Raw genomic sequence first — 20,840 nt, forward strand, 5'->3', positions numbered from 1 at the left:
AATACAGTGACTGTCCTGAGAATTCCTGTTAACAGCTCTGGATTCAGCTGTTTCTAGAAGTCTGGCTCAGCTCCTCTGAGTATACGGTGAGGTTCTCATTATTGAACAGCGTTCTCAGTGAGGGCAAGTGTGTCATCATCGCCAGACCTCTGAAACGTACCTGAATTTCAACACCTCTAGCTGGCTTTGTTACAGCCCAAATTGTATCAGCACTTTTGTTATAAATCCCCATGTTCACATGTATGTAAGTAGGCCCGAAAAGACTGGCAAAGACGCTGGATGAGTGTTACCGCCATGTGTGTAAATGGTGTACCTGCTAGGAGGGAGAAAGCAATGGCAGTCCTTGGGAGGAGACAAATATTAGTCACTCTACAGAGATAGATATAGGCTTGAGATATCAGCTTTCAGGGAATATTTTTAGGATCTCAGGACTGCCTCCTAACTCAAGATTTTTGAAAGTGCCAGGATCAGCACCATGCACAGCTCACTAAATATCAGCTTTATCAGGAGGAATTTCTCATTCTTACTGCCACAGATTAATGAATTTGTATTAGAGTGTAACCCAACGAAAACTCAGTGCTTGACAACCTGACTGACAGATTGCTCTCTGAAGAGGTTTAAGTTCCACCCACTTAGATCTTCGTGCTACACACTCCAAAATCTATGATGATTCCAAAGCACAAAGCCCATTGTTAGCAACTGGTGGCAACTGCTTACCTTGTGCATGACAATCTTCCGCTGAGCTGGTTCTGCCACATCAATCATTTTCTGTACCACGTAATTGGCATACTGATCTTTCATCATGGTGTATAAGGCACTATGAGGGCCGTCGTTCATAGTGCACACCTCATCAATGAGCATGGCCCGCTCCGTGCGGGAGGCGTGAGTAACACATTTCTCCACAACGTTGCTGCAACACAAGAAGGTGGTAGTATGTCACCACACAATATCCAGACTTAGCTTTCCAGTCAACCCCAGAGGGAAGATCTTGGGTCTTTAACCAAGAACGGCCATTAGGAAAGCCAGGAAGTGCTGGTCTGGAAATTCAGCAGCATGACATTTTGGATTCTTGACCAAAGAACTTTTGGCTTCTATTTAAGGAACAAGCTCAAAAGGCTCACACAGAGTAATCTTTAAAAGTTCATCCACATAATTTTGATCTGGAAAACTCACAAGAACAAGGAGTGGGGCAAGATTTCCAGGACTTCCTGGTTTGGGCTGAGATGCATACATCCAAGAGCAGTCTGTCTAGAACTGCTCTTCCACACCCTGAGCAAAACTAGGAAGCACAGAAGCACATGCAAAAATGGATATTTACTGCATCATTTCAAACCTTGCATTTGATAAGAGATTTGAGCAAAGGATCAACTCAGGTCTTATTTCATCCAAATTAACTTGTGCATCCCATCCCTAGTCTAAAAGCCTATAGTGTAAGATTTTAAGTGTAGGTCTATCTTGTACCACATCCATCACAGTGGTATCTGAGTTGTCCTCAACATGTCCCTCTTAGCACTGTATCAACCTGAAAGGAGATCCCAGGTTAGAACAGGGAAATGCAAGATAACTAAGGGAGGGATTTGATATCTTAGCATGGGTGAACACCTTCCATACATTACTCTGTGGTTTGATAGAAAGGGACATGTCTGCTATTGCCTGTCATCTCTGGAACGCCAAGTTTCAAATATGACATAGAAAAAGCGAAAAGGGTTTGCTGGTCTCAACTTCTATTCTAGAGGAACTGAGTTCATAGCACAAAATCACTAAGTGATTTGCCACAACTCTCGCGCACTGCACAGGGGAGACAATGAACTGATTAACGCTCTGCATGGGAGATGGTTAGTATACCACAGTAAGGCAAGCCAGGGAGGAAGCAATTTGGAATAACTGTGTTAAGATGTTTCCCTGGCACCTGACCACACTTTACCCAATGCTTGCCAGTACAACATTCGTTAGCGTTACAAAGTACCATGTAATCATTCACAAAGGGTGAAAAATAAAATCTTATAGAAGCTCAGATGCTATATATTTAAAAGGCTAGAAACAGGCACTAGAGGATTCTGCAAATGCAGCTAATGTGGCCTACTGGTTAGAGCAGATAACTGGGAATCAAGACCCCTAGGTTTTATTCCCCACTCACAGTCTGGTGTCTGGCATGACATGTAACCTCCAGGTGCCTCAGTTTCCCCATGTATAAGATGGTTATAAATTCACACTTTCCTCACAAGGGGCGGAGAGGCTTAATTAGTGTATGCAAAGCACTGAGACTCTTCAGCAAAAGATGTTATAAGGCAGGGAAGAATTTCTATAATAAAATAACCAGCTCCCGGGGACCAGCCAGGCAGTCTAGCGGCAGTGAAATGCTCTAGGCTGCTGTTCGAGCGAGCCCCCAGCAAGCCAATCCAGGCGCAGTGTTAAGACACTTGAAAAGAGCTGTCTTGGTTAAAATCTTCCTTTCTATAAACGGATAGCCACCTAACTGGGGTCAAATGCTTTTTTAATTTTCCCATTCACATATAGCTGATTTTTAAGCAGAGAATTATACATTATACAGTACTGTCATTATACTGCTGCTGCCATCTTCTGGCATGCTCGCACATATAGGAAAAACAGTGTTTTTATAGGATTTGGACTTTACTAAGCAAATGCAAACCTGGCAAATTTATGTTGACTCAACACAAGCACATTGCCTCTAATTTCTGCTACAATCTTGCTTTTGTCCTCAGGCCGACCATGTTCTAGTACATGCTGGATAACATAGTTCCCATATTGATCCTGTAACAAAGCGTATAGAGACCATTAACACTGAACCAGCTCCCTGTGCTAATCAGTTCTGTAAACTTTAGTTTAACTACACACTAATTAGCTCATAATTAGCTTAAATGATATAATCAATATTTCTACTGCTAGAGAAGATCACATTCTAAAATTTTAATATGATGTAAAAAACTCTGTGCCAATTAGAATCCAAAATAATTGGTTCTTGAGCATGAAGCATGTTGATTATACTAACTGCTTATGGAAAGAAACCATTTCAAATGTCCTCAGCCTCCAAGTTCTAGAATCCTGAAACACCTACACTAGAACGCTGACAGTTCACAGAGCCAATCCCCTGTCCTCACTTCACATCGCTTCTTGAGACACTCTCTCCCCGTACTGTAACACCCAACGAGAAATGAGAGTGGCTAGGTGTATGACCTGCCAGTGAGTTAATCATTTCTTTTCTTCACTTTTTAAAAAGCTTTGATGCTTCCAATGTGTACACAGAAGGTCTATCTACAATACAGCTGGGAGGGTGCTCCCCAGCCTGGGTTGGAGACATGCACTAGCTCTGCACATGGCTTTGGCAGGCAGCATGGATAGTGACAGACTAGTCCCCTGAGTACAAATGCCCCTGACTCCCTAGGTATGTACTCAGGAGGCTAGCCTGAACTGCTGTTCCTGCTGCCTCAGCTACACTGCTATTTTAGCATGCTAGCCTGAGCACAACTAGTGCATGTCTGTCTACGCATGCGGAGAACCACTCTTCCACATATTGTCTAGACCAGGGGCTCTCAACCTTTCCAGACGACTGCACCCCTTTCAGGAGTCTGATTTGTCTTGAGTACCCCCCAAGTTTCACCTCCCTTAAAAAGCGACTTGCTTACAAAATCAGACATAAAAATACAGAAGTGTCACAGCACACTAGTACTGAAAAATTGCTCATTTTCTAATTTTTACCACATAATAATAAAAATAAATCTATTTCAGTATTAACATTGTACTTACACTGCAGTGTATAGCATATGGAGCAGTACATACAAGTCACTGTCTGTATGAAATTTTAGTTTGTACTGACTTCACTAGTGCTTTTTACGTAGCCTGCTGTAAAACTAGGCAAATCTCTAAATGAGTTGATGTACCCCTGGAAGACCTCTGTGCACCCCTGGTTGAGAACCACTGGTCTAGACATACCCTTAGATTAAAATACTTGCAATCTTGGGTTCCTTTAATGCTGCCACTCTTGTCTTCTCCGTCCTCCCCTGGTTGTGGGCTACACCTCATTACATCTTGTCCCTAGTTAGAGACCGTTAGCTCTCTGAGGAAGGGGCTGTACGTCTGTACAGCACTGGCCATGTCAGAGCCCCAAATCCAGGAATTTCCATAATACAGAGCGGTAACTAGAACAGGCTGTGCAGCAACCTCGCTCCCAACTCCTGCCCACTACCTGCACAAGTTGTTCGGTGTGTTGATGAAGCTCCTCCAAGATGGGAAGAGTCTGCTCAGGCAGACAATGCTCGAGGATCCGCTGAATCACACGACAGCCATATGGATGTGTAGATAATGCGAATACCTGCATTCAATAGATACAAGTCAGTACAGGAAACACTTCTATTCCTCCCACTTTTTGAAGCTTAAGCATTCATTATAATTGAATAGAAAAGCGATGGTAAAAATAGCACCATCGTAGTCACTGAATCTGTTCCACATACGTAACCAAAATTATGACTGAATGATTCCTAGTGCTCAGGTCTTCTGAGTCCCACTTTATTGCTCTATCTACCAGGCCACACTGTGTAAGTAGTAAGGCTACATTTATGTCACAGAATCCATGACTTCCAGAGACCTCCAGGACATTTTCTGCTTCAGCCCCAGGGTTCCTGTGACAGGTGTCAGCCTCTGAGGGGCCCCCCCGCAGAGTTCCAGTAATGGGCAACAGCCTTGCACCACTGGCTTGCTGGGTGGCTTTGGGCAAGCCACGTCTGTGCCTTAGTTTCCCCTTTCGTAAAATGGGGATAAATGATATTAACCTTCCTTGTAAAGCGCTTTACAAGGAGCTGGGTGTTGTTGTTATAGAGACTGTTTTATAACTTTCTGCTTTAGCTGCAGAGATACTTTATGTTGGTTATCAACTACAGTTACATGCTGAAAATTATGTAAGAAGTCGCTCAAAGAAGTGGCAGGAAAAAAGCTTAGTAGAGGGTGAAGTACATTCTATCCTTCAATTAGAACTGAGGACACATAATAAAACACACTGATAACTGAATTTCCTCAACTCTCAGGGTTTATTTCACTACCTTACCATTTCATTGTAGGGATACCAGGTGTCAAAGAATCTTCTCCTTTCCCAAAGTATCAGAATGAACTGGGAAGAACTCACCTCCCTACTCATTCTAGCACTCCTGCTCACCTTGTTATTTAAAGCAATATATTCTCTTCAGCTGTTTAAAACCAATTATAACACAAAGCCGCTACTCTATCTGAGCCTAATGGACTATACAATTTTTAATAAAAAGCTTCTTCTGAGTTGAACAAGCACACAAAAACCTCTTCAAAGGCAGTTAAATTCTGAGATGATCTTGAGGTGCTATGTTTACTCTTTCAGTATAAAGTCCAGATGGAACTGGCTCACTTCACAAGATATGAGAGGATTTTTCTAACTGCCTTTGTCTGGGATCTAAGTTTCTAGCTATACTCTTTCTGACTTTTAGATTGCCTCCTGCATTGCTACTCCACTGGAAGAGTTAGAACGTAGCTGGCTAGCTTGCTAAGGAACATGGTCGGCTAGAATCTTGCTTGCTGTCCTACAGCTGACTGGCTTTGCAATGCTAATGGTAATAAGCAAACTGGGTGTGTTAGTAAAGAAAGATGCAACTTGAAAACATCCACAGAGCAGACTCAAGATATAAGGTGGTGGTTTTTTTAACCGTTGCTTTTCTAACCAGAAGTGCGCTTTAAAATGTAAGTGAAATTATGACTGAAAGATTCCTAGCATCAAAACGAAAACTCACTTTCAGGCTGGGATTTCATCCTTCAGCTTCAATTCAAAGCCAATTATGGCAGCAGAGTTGGAGACACTTAAAATAGGGATTTTATAATGAAAAGGTCAAGATAACTGAACTACAATAGCACAAATAAAGAATTCTACATAATTAAATGGTTATTCATAAGTATACTAGCCAGGAGTTCCAGGAATGGAATGGGGCAGAAATGGCTCTCGCTCTCTGGAGGCAAATTAAACTTCCTGGCCCACAACTGGACCCTGGGGAAAGCTTTATCAAAACAAATGTCATGATGAAAATGTATTAGTCCGCCACAAAGCACACTCATCATCCTAAATATGAAGACTGATGGAAAAACACTAATTGTTCACCCACCAAGCAAAATATGACTTGTTCCAGGGAAATAGATTTGTGCAAAGTTGCTCTATGTGATATATCTGCAGGCAAAAGGACAATGCTTGTGACTGACGAGGTGTCCAGCCATATTTTATTGCTAAATTCTTCCCAAAGGTGTTTGCAGGAAACAAAATGTTAAAGCTGAAAACCCAAAGCTCTGAGTGAGTTATAGCGTCTAAGCTTCTGTTCAAAGTGATACTAAATAACACAAATAATGAGGCTCAACATTTTATTTCTAGCTTCTCAAGAACTTACCTGCCCCTTAAATGCATCAATGATAAATTGCAGGGACTGAGGCTGTACACACTCAATGCACTTCTGCACCACGTGATTACCATTCTGGTCTTTCACACACTTCAGTACATGACCATCTAACTCCCGGACCATCTCATTCTATTGGGAAGAAAGACAGACACAAACAGAAAGCACCCCCGGAGTTCATAGCTGACAAATATCCATGCAGAATCTTCATTAATAACCAAAAAAACAAACACAAAAATCCCTACCCTAAGGACATCCACGCTAACTCTAAAGTTTAAAAAGTCCTCCATGAAGAACTTAGTTGTGTCTCATCACTACGCAATGAAAGTTTTCCAATAGCTGATAATGCTGTGATGATAATATGCAGTAAGCTTACTGTGCTACACGGATAACTAATAAAAAGACATGTATGATTACAAAATTAGGTGAAGTTGTCATCTAGTTAAGGAACAACTGACAAGCATCCTTGTCTCAAACAGCCATATGCATTGCAGTTAACATTCATATGAATAATAAGAGTGCAGAGAACTTGCATTCAAAACATCTGAAGTGAAACTACATGAGAAATACTTTAGCCATTAATGAAATGCAGCCATCTCTGGATAATTATTCAGAGCACAGTAATGCCAAACAATAGCACAGGACAAAGTGAGTGGAACTTAGGTAAGATTAATCTAACTATAATAGGCATTTAGGTGACAGTGGAGCTAACAGCTCCACTCTTGTAAAACATGATTTGGAATCTATAAAAACAAAGAATGGTCAGGATTTCACTTTTACAACTGAGCCAAATGATGCCACTTTCAGGATCAGAGAACCCCTTCACACCATCCTGGGACATTAATTCAGCAAAGACCTAGACCAATAGTAACTTCTCTTGGACCCACACCACGATTTCTTGCAGCACAATTACTCCTCCCTATCACCGTGCTGAAGAAATAGCTCAGGCCTGACCCGAAAGGAATATACTTCTAAACTTAAAAACTGAAATGGGCTTTAATAAGCCAATGAAAGATCCTTAAATTGTGATTCCCAAAAATCTTTGGACCTGGATCACACACTGCATTTCTCATTTTAAATATCGACATTGTTAATGAAATCCTGGATGAGGAAATGGGACCTTTGCCAGCCTGTTCGCAGCAGAACCTAGGGTGTCTAATACTTGGTCTCTCTGGCTAATGTCTTGGAAGGAATAAAGAATTCCTCTCAAATACGCACCAGTGTGTTACATAGATAGCTGATGTTGAAAGGCAGGATTCTGACTCCTACATTAATACAGCAAGGTCCTACTGAGTGCTAAAAGGCAACACCTTGGGAACTGTTTGCTTGGAGGGATTTAAATAGAGGTCTGCCAATTCACTATCAACCTCCTCACCTGCCACATTACAATGTGATTACAGGGAACACTGGAAACTGTTTAACTGTGAGATGGTACAGTCTGATGACACTCCTAGTCTGCAATGGATCCACAGAATGTCACACACTTATCATGCATGTGAAACATCACATATATACCACAAACCAAATCAAAGAAAAATCCCTGACAGACAAAAACAACGCATCAAGTGCCAAACAGCAAGAAACATTCAACATCAAGAAGAAAGTTAAAATGGAAACTTACAATTACCTGCTGGTCTGGGGGGATAAACTCAAGAGCCTTCTGGATAACTCTACAGCCGTACATCTGCAAAGCCAGGGACAGAACGTGCCCACGGATACGTTCTGCCAAGGCCAACTTCTGATCAAGGCTGCCAAACTAGAAAGGAGGACAGACGCTGTTGTTCTACCATGCACCAAACCCTTGTGTAGACCAGGAATAGATTGGGAGAGGAGGGGCAGTAAGCAATTTGTAACGGTAAAGTCTCTGGTTTCGCATTTCAAAGCTAGGGGAGCATGCTGAGTCCCTGAAAGAACTGCATGCTCTCTGGGCGTGTACCATACAGGGAGGTGGCTGTGTGTGTCAGACGTCTGATACATTCACCTGAAGTCAAGTGGCAAAGGTACTGAACCCACCACATTCAGACATATATTGCAGCTGATTAACAGAGTGACGCTGAAATAGTTCCTGGAAAGACCATGCATTCCATGACCCTGGAAGCAAGTCCAAGTGACCTGGGAGAAATGGAGATTCCAGGAAGGAGAGGTAGGACAATTTATTCAGCTTTGCTGCTTCGGAGAACCTCTACTTCAATAACAGTGGGACTAAAAACACGACTTGCAGACTAGCTGAGTGATGTGTTGTAGATACGGTAGGAAGGAACTCCCAACACTTTCTGCCTTATCCTGTGGTAACGTCCCATGTCCCAAGAGGTGCATGTGCTTGAAAAAAAAGAGGTGAGAGTATGAGTGACCTAATAGGAGCCTAAAGGAGTTACCACCCAAATCCTAATGAAATTCAACGAGAGCTGGGCCCTTTACCCTCTTAAACCCCTTTGAAAATCCCAAACTCAATTTGCTTTCCTATTTAAACAAAATGCTCCCTCCTAATTATGTTGTATATCAGAGAGATAAGGTGGGTGAGGTAATATCTTTTACCAAAACAACTTCTGTTGGTGAGCGAGACAAGCTTTTAAACTACACAGAGCTCTTCCTCTTCCCTCCTAACCACAACCAAGGAGGAAGCAAACCAGCTTTGTTAAGATGCAGTTCATTGGAGAAATTTATTCTTTGTTCCTAAATATATGGCATATGGACAGTTCAGCAGTGCCAACATGTGCCTTTGGAAACAGAGGCAAGTGATGTCCTTGTAGAGGATCTAGGCACATCCAGATGGGATAATTTTTAACAAAAATATCTGACTCTTGGTGCATCCAAAAGGCAAAAAAAGTACTCTTCAGAAGTGTTTAAGAGCCCCAGGTCTGAGTCACCCCAGTAGGGAGAATCTAGCAGCCTGTCAGTGCTGAGGAATCTCCTACCCTTGCATTTGGTGGCAGGGTCTTTACAGAGTTACCCTCCAGAACCCCAGATTAGTTTCTGTCGGACAGGGACTAGCAAAGAAGGGAATGAAAACTCACTTCAAAGAACTTCTGTATGACGTAATTGCCAAACACATCGACCATCAGCTGGTAAGCGGCCTGCAGGATTTCATTGAACACAAGCTGGCGCTCAGCAGGGGTGGCACGCTCCAGTTTCAGCTGAATAAACCTGAGGAACAGGATTGGTGGGTTGTTATAATTCAAAGGGCTACTGGAACGTACTCCCTCACTGTACTCGTTCTACTAAAAACCCATTTCAAAGCCCCATGTTGCTCAAAATAAACCGAGTTCTATTCAGTGCCTATTTGACACTCTAGGTGATGGCACAAGCATAAATATCCCAAGAATCTCCCTGTTGCACAGCAAAGCACATCCTGATGCAGGGTTACTGGTTACTGCCTGCTTGGACAGCCCTTTGAACACTGGGAGCACCAAGTGATGCAGGTTAACTGTGTAATGAGAATGCTCCTATTTACACACAAAGCACTTGGGAGCAAACACTGTCGGCAGAGCATCTACAAAAAGGAGTGTGAGAGTGAAGCAATTTGGTTGGACAGTTTCTGCTCCTGTGTAGGGCCCCCTTGCTTTTGGGCTTCTGATGTCCACTGCACACCGAGCTGCTCAAGAAGGGACTGTCCTAAAAGTGTCATATCGTGTATTGTTTTTAATCCCACCTGGATCCATGCTGATCCTGGGAAAACTCCATGATGTGCCCGGCAATCTCCCTGAGCTGTAGGTTAGGGTACCGGTTATTGCGGAAGTCTTCGAGCAGCCTGCTTCGGCCAGAGGGCATGACATCAGACATCCCATAGCGCAGGCGAGAGGAGGGGAACAGTGTGCTGCTGGGGCTGAAGAGGCTAGAGGCACTGCTTGCGCTGCGGTACTTGGCTTCAGCTCCAGGGGCAGCGGAGATGTAGCGGCCGCTACCATTTGTGAGCCCTCCTGTGGGTCACAAAAATGAGGCTGTTTCAAACGCTAAAGGTGAGCAGCTGAATGCCTGGGCTCCAAACAGAGACAGGAGCTCTGCATAACATGATTTCCATGCTATTCCTAGTCCAGCTGAACTGGTTTTGCAGGCAACCGTTCTGGAAGACAGACTGGGTAAACTGTCCCAGAAAACGGTTTAGCTAGGGCTATGTTTAAGCATGGTTCTTTAACCCGGCACTTTTGTATTTAAAACAGAACCGCCTATAGATTTCAGTGGGAAGTTTGGCTTAAAATGGACAAGGCCTTTGGATCCTGAAACTGTTTAAAGGAGTCTAAAAATCTGACATGCTGCCAGTTCCAAGTCTTTCCCAACTACCACAATACAATGACTGTCCGCAACCTTTTCAGACTCTCCTAGCCCATCCAGAGCCCACCCTGTACTTTAAAGTCCCTTTTACGGACTACGTAGTGTAGCAATATGGACAAGTGTGAAAGAGTATCATCTGAATTTCCACTAGTGGCATCCCTTGCTAACGCAGTAGGAATTTAGCAGCTTTTAAAGTTGCAAGAGTGGGGCCCACCTTGGACTGTCTCCCCCAGGACGAGGCAGGCCGCCAAAGCTACTTTTACAACTTTAAAGGAATCCTCAGGTACATTAGAAGTGTTTCAGATACATTGGCTCCCAAGTCTCCCTGTCAACTTGTGTAGTTTTTCAATCATATTTTCCTAGTTTTCCCAATGTTTTTCTCTCCTCTGTTGCCGTGTGAAATGAATGATCCACTCAAAATAAACCTACTGTACAAGAAAACAGTGAAATTCAACACAATGAGCTGCCAAGTGCACAAAAAAAAAAGAATTATTTATTTTCCACTATTGTCTTTCAGTTAGTCATTTTAAGCCTTATTGGTTAACGGGAGTCCTACTGTCCCTTCAATACAAGTTTCACTGGGAAACCTCGGTGAGCAAATATAAAGATTGAAATGGCTTTAAGCTTTCAAAAATACCCCTGAATGATCATCTCTCTGTTAAGAGAAGTGGGGAAGAGTTTAAGATTCATCCTACATTTAGGGGATGCACAGGTGGATGGAAAGTGACTTAAAAACCTCCAAACACTGTTTCTTTATCCATAACTGTAAATTCTCACAAAGTTCTATCAACTGCTATGAGCTCACTCAGTCCTGTCACCCACTCAGCTTTGCTGAAGACTTTTCCCCTTTATATACAGCAGTGTTGTCTCTCAACCCTTTTGATACCAGGGAGTGGTGTGCTGCCTTCCTAAACTGGGGACCAGTCGTTGAGAAATACTGATATAAAGCAGAGGTTCTCAAACTGTGGTCCGTGGACCACAAGTGGTCCACGAGTTCCATTCAGGTGGCCCACGGATAGTTCCCTCACCTAGGCAGCCACACACCCAATTAGTGGAGCCGTGAAGGGGTAAGTGAAAGGGGGCAGTGGAGTGAAAAGGCGGCATGGAGGGAATTTGGGATGTGCAGGGCTGCGGCAGCCAGAGAAAGAGGCAACTTTACTCAGCTCCAGGGCTGCAGCTTCTGGGGAGAGACAGTCCTCCTTCCCAGCCCCATCTAGGGGACCGCTGCGGTGGGGTAGAAAGGGAGAGACCCCCTCCTTCCCAGAGCCAGCTTAGGGGCTGCAGCAGCAGGGGAGAGAGGGACAAATCCATCACATGAGAAAGGTAAAACCACTGATATTAAAATATGAGTTGTGTGCTTTCACTTATAAAACAAAAAAGGGTTTATTACTATTAAGTTTTTTTTAATATATCACTTTTATCCAAAGCGTTTTACAACTGTTAGCTAATGGTACAAACAACGTTTGGGAAGATCATTAAGGGGTCCGCCGAGACCCGCTGCAATTTTCAAGTGGTCCACTAAAAAAAAAAAAAAAAAAGTTTGAGAACTACTGATATACAGGACCCAGGCTCCCTCTAGTGGACAGCTGTTGCAACTCATCTTGAGGAACAAGATTTTACTATGTGGTTCAGAGAAGGACATTCTTATCCAAGCGAAACCCAGTCTGTAAGGCCAGTATGGGGGCAGAGAGGAGTCCAGTGCCCCAAAATCCAATGAGGCCTCTCTGACAGGGAGGTGGAGGAGAAAGAAGGCGAGTGATGCATACATCTATAGGCCTGCCCACCTGAAAAACACGCCTTCTTTGCCAAGCTTGCAGCTGCCAATGCCGGGAACAAAATTAAATGCGCTTTCCCATGGCAGTTAGTGAAGAGGTTCCCTGATAAGTAGCATCCCGTGGGAGTCAAGTAACTGAAAATGGTCTCATTGAGTTCCCACTCCCCTTGGAAGAATCTCCTTGATTGTTCAGCTTCTTCTGGAAGCAAGGCGCATATATGAAAATGCACCATCCTGCACACCCCAGGAGAGAGAAGAGCTCTCTCTCATTTTCTATGTGCACTGTGGCTAGCTGAGCAGGAATTCTGGGGAAAAGTGAGCCGATGGCATTTCTGACTACTGGCAAGTCCAGGAAATGTATGCTTTACCAGCACTCCCTCCCAAACTCGTTCCTATGTAGGTCATTTTCCATCTGAAGTGGCATCTGATGAATACATCTGATGGGACAGTCCGATAGCTACTTCTCTGAGAGATGCTTGCAATAGGGACCCTTGGTGATTTTCATACTTAGCTGGGAAGCCCAAAGTTCTTAATTGTATCGCTCTGGACATTCCAATTGTTCAATCAGACATCCCAAAGTTAAAGCCCACCTCAAACCGGGTCCGTGCATACTACCACAATCACCAAGTTCTGATGCCTGGTGGGTTCTGGGGCCAGAAGGGATCAGTGTGAATTTTGGAAAACTGTCTTTAGAACAGATCGCTATGATGTAGCCCATCCCGAAATGGGCACTCACATGTACGATAGCCTATGATGGAATCAACGAGCTCTTCTCTCTGCTCATAATGCAACCAACCTGGAGCAGGGCGCAGGTGGTTACTTCTTATGCAATGGGAATTTATCAAGAGATTGTTTAAGGCAGGGGTGGGCAACCTCTCAGAAGTGGTGTGTCGAGTCTTCATTTATTCACTCTAATTTAAGGTTTCGAGTGCCAGCCATACATATTAACTTTTTCAGAAGGTCTCTTTCTATAAGTCTATAACATATTAACTAAACTATTGTTGTATGTAAAGTAAACAAGGTTTTTAAACTATTCAAGAAGCTTCATTTAAAATTAAATTAAAATGCAGAGCCCCCCGGACCGGTGGACAGGACCCGGGCAGCGTGAATGTCACTGAAAATCAGCTCGCATGCCACCCTCGGCAAGCATGCTATAGGCTGCCTACCCCTGGTCTAAGGAATGGTAGATTTATACTCCCTGAAGTGTGCTACGAGACCAGAATCACCATTGTCTTTGTGAAGACTTCGTGTTGATGGCCTGAATGGCATAGCTCCAAAATGGTAATGCTGACCGACTAAGAGGAGCCATAACAACTACTGTGACTCTCTCTCTCTGGTACAGTTATATAGAGGTAGAGGTCTTACACACACACACCTCGCTCCTAATTTTGAATCATAAGGGTTAATGTTTCTATCTGAAGAAGTCTTATTCTTCTGTTGGAGAGGTTGAGAAAGAGCAAACCAGAAACCAGTCACAAAGCCTCACATCTTTTGAGACTAAAAATAAGCCATGAATTAAAGACCCTGATTTCTACTTTGAAGAGAGTCAAGGAAAATTGCTTTGACATCCTGCTCCTGAATAGAGGTGACTGCAATTGTTGATCTTTTCAAAGGGTTCAACAGGACAAGTGGGATTTGAAGACTGTATGGGAGAGGGGTTCTTCGATAACAGTAAGCAGCGCTAGATTGTGCAGGTAACACTGCAGCCCATTTGATTTCTGGAGCTCAGAAAAAGACCAGACACTGACATTTCGTAGCCTTCTTTCTAGGCTGGTGCATAACTGGGAGCACAAGGTCTCGTTGTCAGAGTTGTTGCTGAAGCAAGGTTGGATGTGATCTTGCAGGTTCCTGCTGATAAAGTAATTTCTGGTGCAGGTGCAGTGTGAAAGGGCCTACTGGGCAGATTTGTTGTAGAACATAATCCAGTATATGAAGGGCAAAAATCCTCCGGACGAGATCTAGAGAGTCCCTGGAGGAACCAAGGTGGCATTATCTTGGTCTATTCTGAAGCCCCTTGAAAAGCTTTGCAAGTGGCTCTCCAGAAAGTCTGAATCAACCCAATGGTGCTTGTATCAGACTGGAGGTGGCATCTGCATCCAGTCTTCTAAGCACATATTACCGCAAGCCAGAATTACACAACAGGGAAGGTGAACTGGCACCTGCCCTATCATACAAATGACAGGTCTAGGATGGTCTTACCTCCTTGAGCAGGGCAGAGGGCCTCGCTGAGGCTTGCTCAACTTGGGGTTGGAATGAGAAGACATGGCTCCTTCAGAATGCCTGGGTAAGAGGGAATCGACAGACAGGGAGAACAAGACGACAGCTTCTGTATCCTGGCTTTGGGTAGTGGGGAGATCTGAGGCAAAAGCAGCTGTCCCAGCACTGGACTGTGCTGAACCAGTCAAGACACTTCCCACTTCAGGCAGTGACTTTTTTGCTGGGTTTCTCCTCAGTGCCTGCTGGGACACGGTAGGGGACTCAGGTGTTAATCTGATGGCACTGTTCTATTCAAGAGCCAGCCAGAGAGATACTGAGGTGGTGAATTCAAGATACTAAGGAGCTATGCAAGGGAGGGCACAGGCCTTTGGAGCAGCAAAGCAGCAGCTGCAGCCACACTGCTCTAACTGTTCCTGGAAGCAGCACTTGGAGACTGGGTCACCTGCAGGATCTCCAGGCTGCTTGGAATGGCGGAACTGCTGGAATGAAAGCTAGTCCCAGCAGAAGGGCAATGAAAGGCAGCTCTCTGAGGGCATGGCTACACTGGAGAGTTGCAGCGCTGGTGATGGGGTTACAGCGCTGCAACTCACTCTGTGTCCACACTTGCAAAGCACAGCCAGCGCTGCAACTCCCTGGTTGCAGCGCTGGCTCTACACCTGGTTTGCTTGGGGTGTAGCGATTCCAGCGCTGCAAGTGTAGCCACCAACAGCGCTGTTATTGGCCTCCAGGGTATTAGGAGGTATCCCAGAATTCCTGTCCACAACAAACCGGAATGGCTGAACTCCGATCTCCCCGTAGCTACTTAGCTAAAAAAACAAACACAGCTACTCTTTGCTCCAGCGAGCGAGCGAGCAGAGGCAGGAGAACTGCTTTGGAATGTTCACAGCTGTTTGCTTGAGGAGAGAGGGGAGTCCGTGTTGAGCAGCTGCTTATATGGTCTAAAGACTATTTAGGAGTGCATAATTTGCATTTAGTGAATAAGAGACAGGTGGGGGAAAGGTCAAAATGATTGAAGGTAGGCACTGTGTATCTTCCAGTCCTTAGAACTTGCAAGGCAGGGAGCTGAGAACAGTGTCAGCTCCAAAAATCCACTCGCTCTGTCTCCCCCAAGCTCCCTGTCACACTCCACCCCACCCCCCTCTTTTGAAAAGCACGTTGCAGCCACTTGAACGCTGGGATAGCTGCCCACAATGCACCACTCCCAACAGCGCTGCAAATGCTGCAAATGTGGCCACTCTGCAGCGCTGGTAGCTGTCAGTGTGGCCACGTTGCACCGCTTTCCCTACACAGCTGTACAAACACAGCTGTAACTCCCAGCGCTGCACATCTCCAAGTGTAGCCATACCCTGAGAAACAGCCAGCTGTGACTCTCACCAAAAGAGACACTGAACTTGAGCAGGTAGGTGATATGCAGTGGTTGTCCACTAGAGGGCACCTGGAGCCTGTTTAAAAAGCAAAAGGAGTTTTCAAACCAAACTGTCTTGGAAGCTGCCAGGAAGAGCAGGATTACCCAGCAGTAACACCATACCAGCTGATTAACTCTTCTCATTGGTGATCTTTTTGTACAATCTATTGCAGAGCCCTGAAGTGTCCCACTAACTGCAGCAGAACATCCAGCATGAAAACCCATCCCATCAATCACAGCTAAAGACTTGCCTACACTGAGAAATTAATTCAGATTAAGGTAGGGTGTGAATTTCAAGCAGAATAGCTATTCCTGACTAACTCTCTGTGTAGACAATCTTATTCTGGAATAAAAGCATCCACACAGGAATTTAATCAGGAATAACTTCAAAGAAGACAAACCCTAAAGATTCATCAACTTTCTGAGCACCTTTTTCCCAACCCTGCAAAGGAGAGATTACCACACATTACATGTCTACATTATAGCCTCATTATGTGCTACAGGAATTTAAATAGCAAAGTTTCCACGGAGAGCCACAACATTTAAGACTTCAAAATTTGACAGCTCTCTCTCTCCTACATGTCTGCAACAATCTCTATGTTCTGCAATGGAATTTGAGAGGTTACAAGAAAAAAAATATTTTGTGCAACCTAAGGTAACAGCAGAAACACTACTGGAGAGAGACTGGTTATGTATACTGAACTAAAACCCATGGAGGTAGCGTTACAATAATATATTTATCTTGCCTGTGCAAATATTGTACTTTTGAGTTGTGGTATAATCATCATCTAACTCTCACACGGCCTCTCTCTTTCAGTCTCTCTTTGTGGGCTATTTCAAGAACTGCTTACTTGCAGTTAGTGGTACTTGGTACTGCCCAAATAACTCACAAGATCACAATGCCAGAAAGAACCAGTTTGGTTAAATATAAGATATCTCACAGCTATGATATCGTCAGACAGCTGAGAGAGCGGGGATGAATCTTCCTGGTTTGTACAGCACTCAGTAATAGAGAATATGTCACTTCCCAGTTACAAGACCAAAGCTATGACATGGCTCAGGGCATGTCTACACTACAAACTTAAGTTGACCAATGATAGGTCCACATACAGCCACCGCAGTAATTACTTAACTTCCTTCTTTCCGTGGTGTGCGTCCTCACCACGAGCGCTTCTGCTGACTGAAGAGAAGCAGTTGGGAGGCCGGGGGGAGCTGAGAGCCAAGGCTCTTACCTCTGCGTAGCTCCCTGCTGGGAACCCGGCAGCTCCCCTAGCCCTTGGCTTCCCGCTGGGAACACAGCAGCTGCCTGGGCTCCATGCTGGGAGTCCAGGCAGCAGCCAGGCTCCCAGAGGGGACCTGGGCTCCTGGCTCTCTTGTCAATGTCACGGCTCTACACCTCTCGGGGAGATGGAGTTATTGGGTCGGTGGAGTAGGGCACTTACATCGGCAGAAGCCAGGCTATCGTGAAGACACTGACATAACTCTGTAGTGAAGACCAGGGCTAAATAAAGGACAAACCTGGAACAACTCATACACCATTTAACCAACAGGATTGCTGATTCTAAACGAAATCGAACCTCAACCTTACCTACCATCATGGCATTGTGGTCCTGAAACAAAGCTGCTTTGCAATAACTTATTTTTGATTCAAGTTGATACACTGGTAGAACTTTATTCTGCACCAAGCTTCTCTTTTGCAAACTGATTAGGAACAGGTGGTTTAATAATTCCTTATAAATGGCCCAGCTGTCTTTTAAATCTTCATTGAGATGAGAGTTCCTTCCTTTTCCCATCAGAAACTATTCAGCTCTGAAGGGGATGAGGCCAGACTCTGCACTAGGTAAAGATGATGAATCCAGTGTTATCAGACGATAATTAAATCATCCCCAAACTCAAAGTGAACTGGGCATCCACTAACATGACGACAGCTTTCACTATACTGTGAATACCCAGAGCCCCATTCTGCACGATAGACCTGGGGAAGAAGCTCACTTAATTTTAACACCCAAACTGAGTTTGCATTTAAAAAAAAATCTGAATGGCTACCAAACAAATGTTATGGAGAACAGCCATACGCAGGGAGAGCAAATAATTTGTACAGGAACTGCTCTTCAATCACCTTTCAGCCTGTGTAACTACTGGGCAGAGAATCAGCCACAGTGTATATGTGGCTAGGAGCAGAGTTTTTTAGGGAGGTGGGGGGAGAGCCATCAGAGTTCCTTTCTGGCTGCTTTTAGGAAATGGCAAAAGGCCCATTTATTTAGGCAGGCTTATACTTGATTTTTTATTTTTTTTGGTGTGCCCTTCCTTCCTTTCCACTGTGTTTTCAGAAAAGAACTATTGCATAGAATCGTTCATAAGCCGAATGTTTTTAGTAAGAAAGGGAAGCATCAGAGAAGGGGGTCGGCTTATGAAGGGGTACAGAGAGGGGGAGGTGGGACACTGCCCCTCCCCCCAACAGAGGGAGCAGGGAGAGGCAGCACAGCCAGAAGGGAAGAGGCAGGGCCAGAGTCTCCCTGCAGCTCCGCGGTTGGCAGGCGACGGCCGTGACACTCAGCCCCGCCCCCCAGAGCAGGCTGCAGTCGTGTTGTCCGTGTGTCCGGCTCCCCAGATAAGGTGGGAAGGGAAGGGATGGGGAGAGTGTGGGGGTCCTGGGCTGGGGTCATGGGGGGAAGGGGGGCACAGGGGTTACTCCCGACCCCCAGCTTCTCCCCCCCAAAATATTTCCCTACCAGTTGCTGTCCCAGCCCATCAGGGTAAGCAGCTGGCGTGCTGGGACACTTTATTTACTAAGGTTTACCTTAGTGCCTGCAATCACTCGAGGTAAACAAACTATCTCCGCCTACCAGCAGTTTATCCTGATGGCTGGGAGCCAAAGTTTGCTGACCCCTGAATTATAGGGTTGGCTTAGGAATGGGTCATAAAAATGTTCTATTTTTACTTATCCATCTTGGGAGGGGGGGAGGGGGTGTGTGTGTGTCAGCTTATAAACGAACCGGCTTATGATGGAGTATATAAGGTTGATAAGTTCCTGGAGGACAGGTCCATCAATGGCTATTAGCTAGGATGGGCAGGAATGGTGTCCCTAGCCTCCGATTGCCAGAAGCTGGGAATGGGCGACAGGGGATGGATCACTTGATGATTCCCTGTTCTGTTCATTCCCTCTGGGGCACCTGGCATTGGCCACTGTTGGAAGACAGGATACTGGGCTAGGTGGACCTTTGGTCTGACCCAGTCTGGCCATTCTTATGTTCTTATCTTTGGATTGATTGATTAATCTCTTCCCTGTTCCCCGTACTAAACGGGAATATTGTTCCCTTTTGTTTGTTTGGCTGAGGGCAATATGCCTGCCCTTGTGTCAGACACTGTTTCTAGATAGTTGATCTTCAGCTCCTATTTTAATGTTTTGTACTGATTTTACTTTGGGACATTTAGCTTCAGTCTGATGAGCACTTCACAACAATACAAAATAAAATCTACAACCTTTCCAAATATATTCAAGCCCTAGAAAGCTTCAGGTTACACAAACTGCTCTCTCTCACATTGAAACTGAAATGTCACCTTCACAGCTACTGTATCATAACCCCTCTGTGCTCAAAGTCTTATATACTACACAGGTACGCTATTAAATACTAAACACAATGCTCGTGTAGACCAGGAATGTGCTAAATACTGAGATAAGCAAACTAAATTATAAGTAGGAAATATACGTGATAGATTTGTGGAAGGCGCTCACTTAATTTCAACACCCTGGTATTGAAAGGTGCCTGCAATGGGAGATCTGTTCTAAATATTAAGAGATTTGCCAATCTGGATATGCGTGTTCATGTGAAGAGTCAAAACAAGGTAATAACCTGAATATTGAATAATTTCCTATTTTGTACAACACATTATAACAAAAAAACAGTTAGTTATTGGTCCCCTGAATCACTCTAGAGGAGCGAATTCTCTCATGTGGGAAGGCAGTTCTTACAAGCCCATCACCACATATGAACACGCATTATTTAGTTTAGTATATTACTATGAATTTTAGTCCAACAATTTTTTGTATATTTTTGTATATTCAATGTCTACAACTCATTTCATTTCAATCTTTTCTAGGTACAATTTTAAAAGGCTAGTTGTTTTTAATGACATTTCTTATAGAATTATTTAAGTCCTGGTTGGCCAGGGATGTCTTCATATAGCAATATACTAAACTCAACATCCAACTATGAATCCTTTTGATAGGCCACATCAATGTGAAATTTTTATCAACCAAATAGCTAAACATAACACAACATAAAACTAATGCTGCTCCAGAAATTGCTACATTTGGTATAAAATATGAGATTGCCTTATAATTTACTAATTCCTTATTCAAAAATCTTTAACCTACAGGTTAAAGGATATCTTAAAACATCTGAAAAGGTTATGGGTCAAGCCTACCTGCCATTTTTTTAAAAAAACAAACAATAATGCTTCACACTTTTAATGTGCTTTTCTTCCATGCACTCAAAATGATTTAGGAAGGTAGTTGAGTATTACTTCCAGTTTAGAGATGGGAGAGATGGGAAACTAGGGCACCGAAACTTGCATAAAATCAGAATGAATCCCTGGAAAAGCCAGGACTTCAGCTCTTCCAACTCCTTGTTCAGAGTTCAGTCTGGTGTGTGAAAGTAGCAGATCTGCCATAAAAATACCAGGGGTGGATGGCTTCCAGTGTGCTCATTTTACCTAACTAATTATGCAGTGGTTTAATTCTCAGCATGGAGAGAGG

General features: G+C 44.1%; 1 protein-coding gene and 1 non-coding gene across 12 annotated transcripts in view; both read right to left on the reverse strand.

The window, feature by feature from the left end:
* PUM1 (pumilio RNA binding family member 1) overlaps positions 1-20,840 on the reverse strand; it is a 123,593-nt gene that overhangs the window by 8,176 nt on the left and 94,577 nt on the right. For 7 of the 11 annotated variants that reach the window (XM_050932291.1, XM_050932294.1, XM_050932293.1 and 4 more), the window contains 7 exons: positions 10,066-10,333; positions 9,431-9,560; positions 8,038-8,172; positions 6,411-6,548; positions 4,205-4,330; positions 2,651-2,772; positions 718-910 (listed from right to left, as the gene is read on the reverse strand). In XM_050932291.1, coding sequence (XP_050788248.1) covers positions 718-910; positions 2,651-2,772; positions 4,205-4,330; positions 6,411-6,548; positions 8,038-8,172; positions 9,431-9,560; positions 10,066-10,333 — 1,112 coding nt within the window. The remainder of the gene's footprint in view (positions 1-717; positions 911-2,650; positions 2,773-4,204; positions 4,331-6,410; positions 6,549-8,037; positions 8,173-9,430; positions 9,561-10,065; positions 10,334-20,840) is intronic. The other 4 variants (XM_050932299.1, XM_050932296.1, XM_050932295.1 and 1 more) reach the window with 1 other exon arrangement.
* LOC127039317 (small nucleolar RNA SNORD103/SNORD85) lies at positions 61-146 on the reverse strand. Its single transcript, XR_007770948.1, has one exon. It is a non-coding gene; the product is annotated as a small nucleolar RNA SNORD103/SNORD85 (small nucleolar RNA).

The sequence above is a fragment of the Gopherus flavomarginatus genome, chromosome 22, assembly GCF_025201925.1.
Source record: "Gopherus flavomarginatus isolate rGopFla2 chromosome 22, rGopFla2.mat.asm, whole genome shotgun sequence".
Classification (NCBI taxonomy): Eukaryota; Metazoa; Chordata; order Testudines; family Testudinidae; genus Gopherus; species Gopherus flavomarginatus.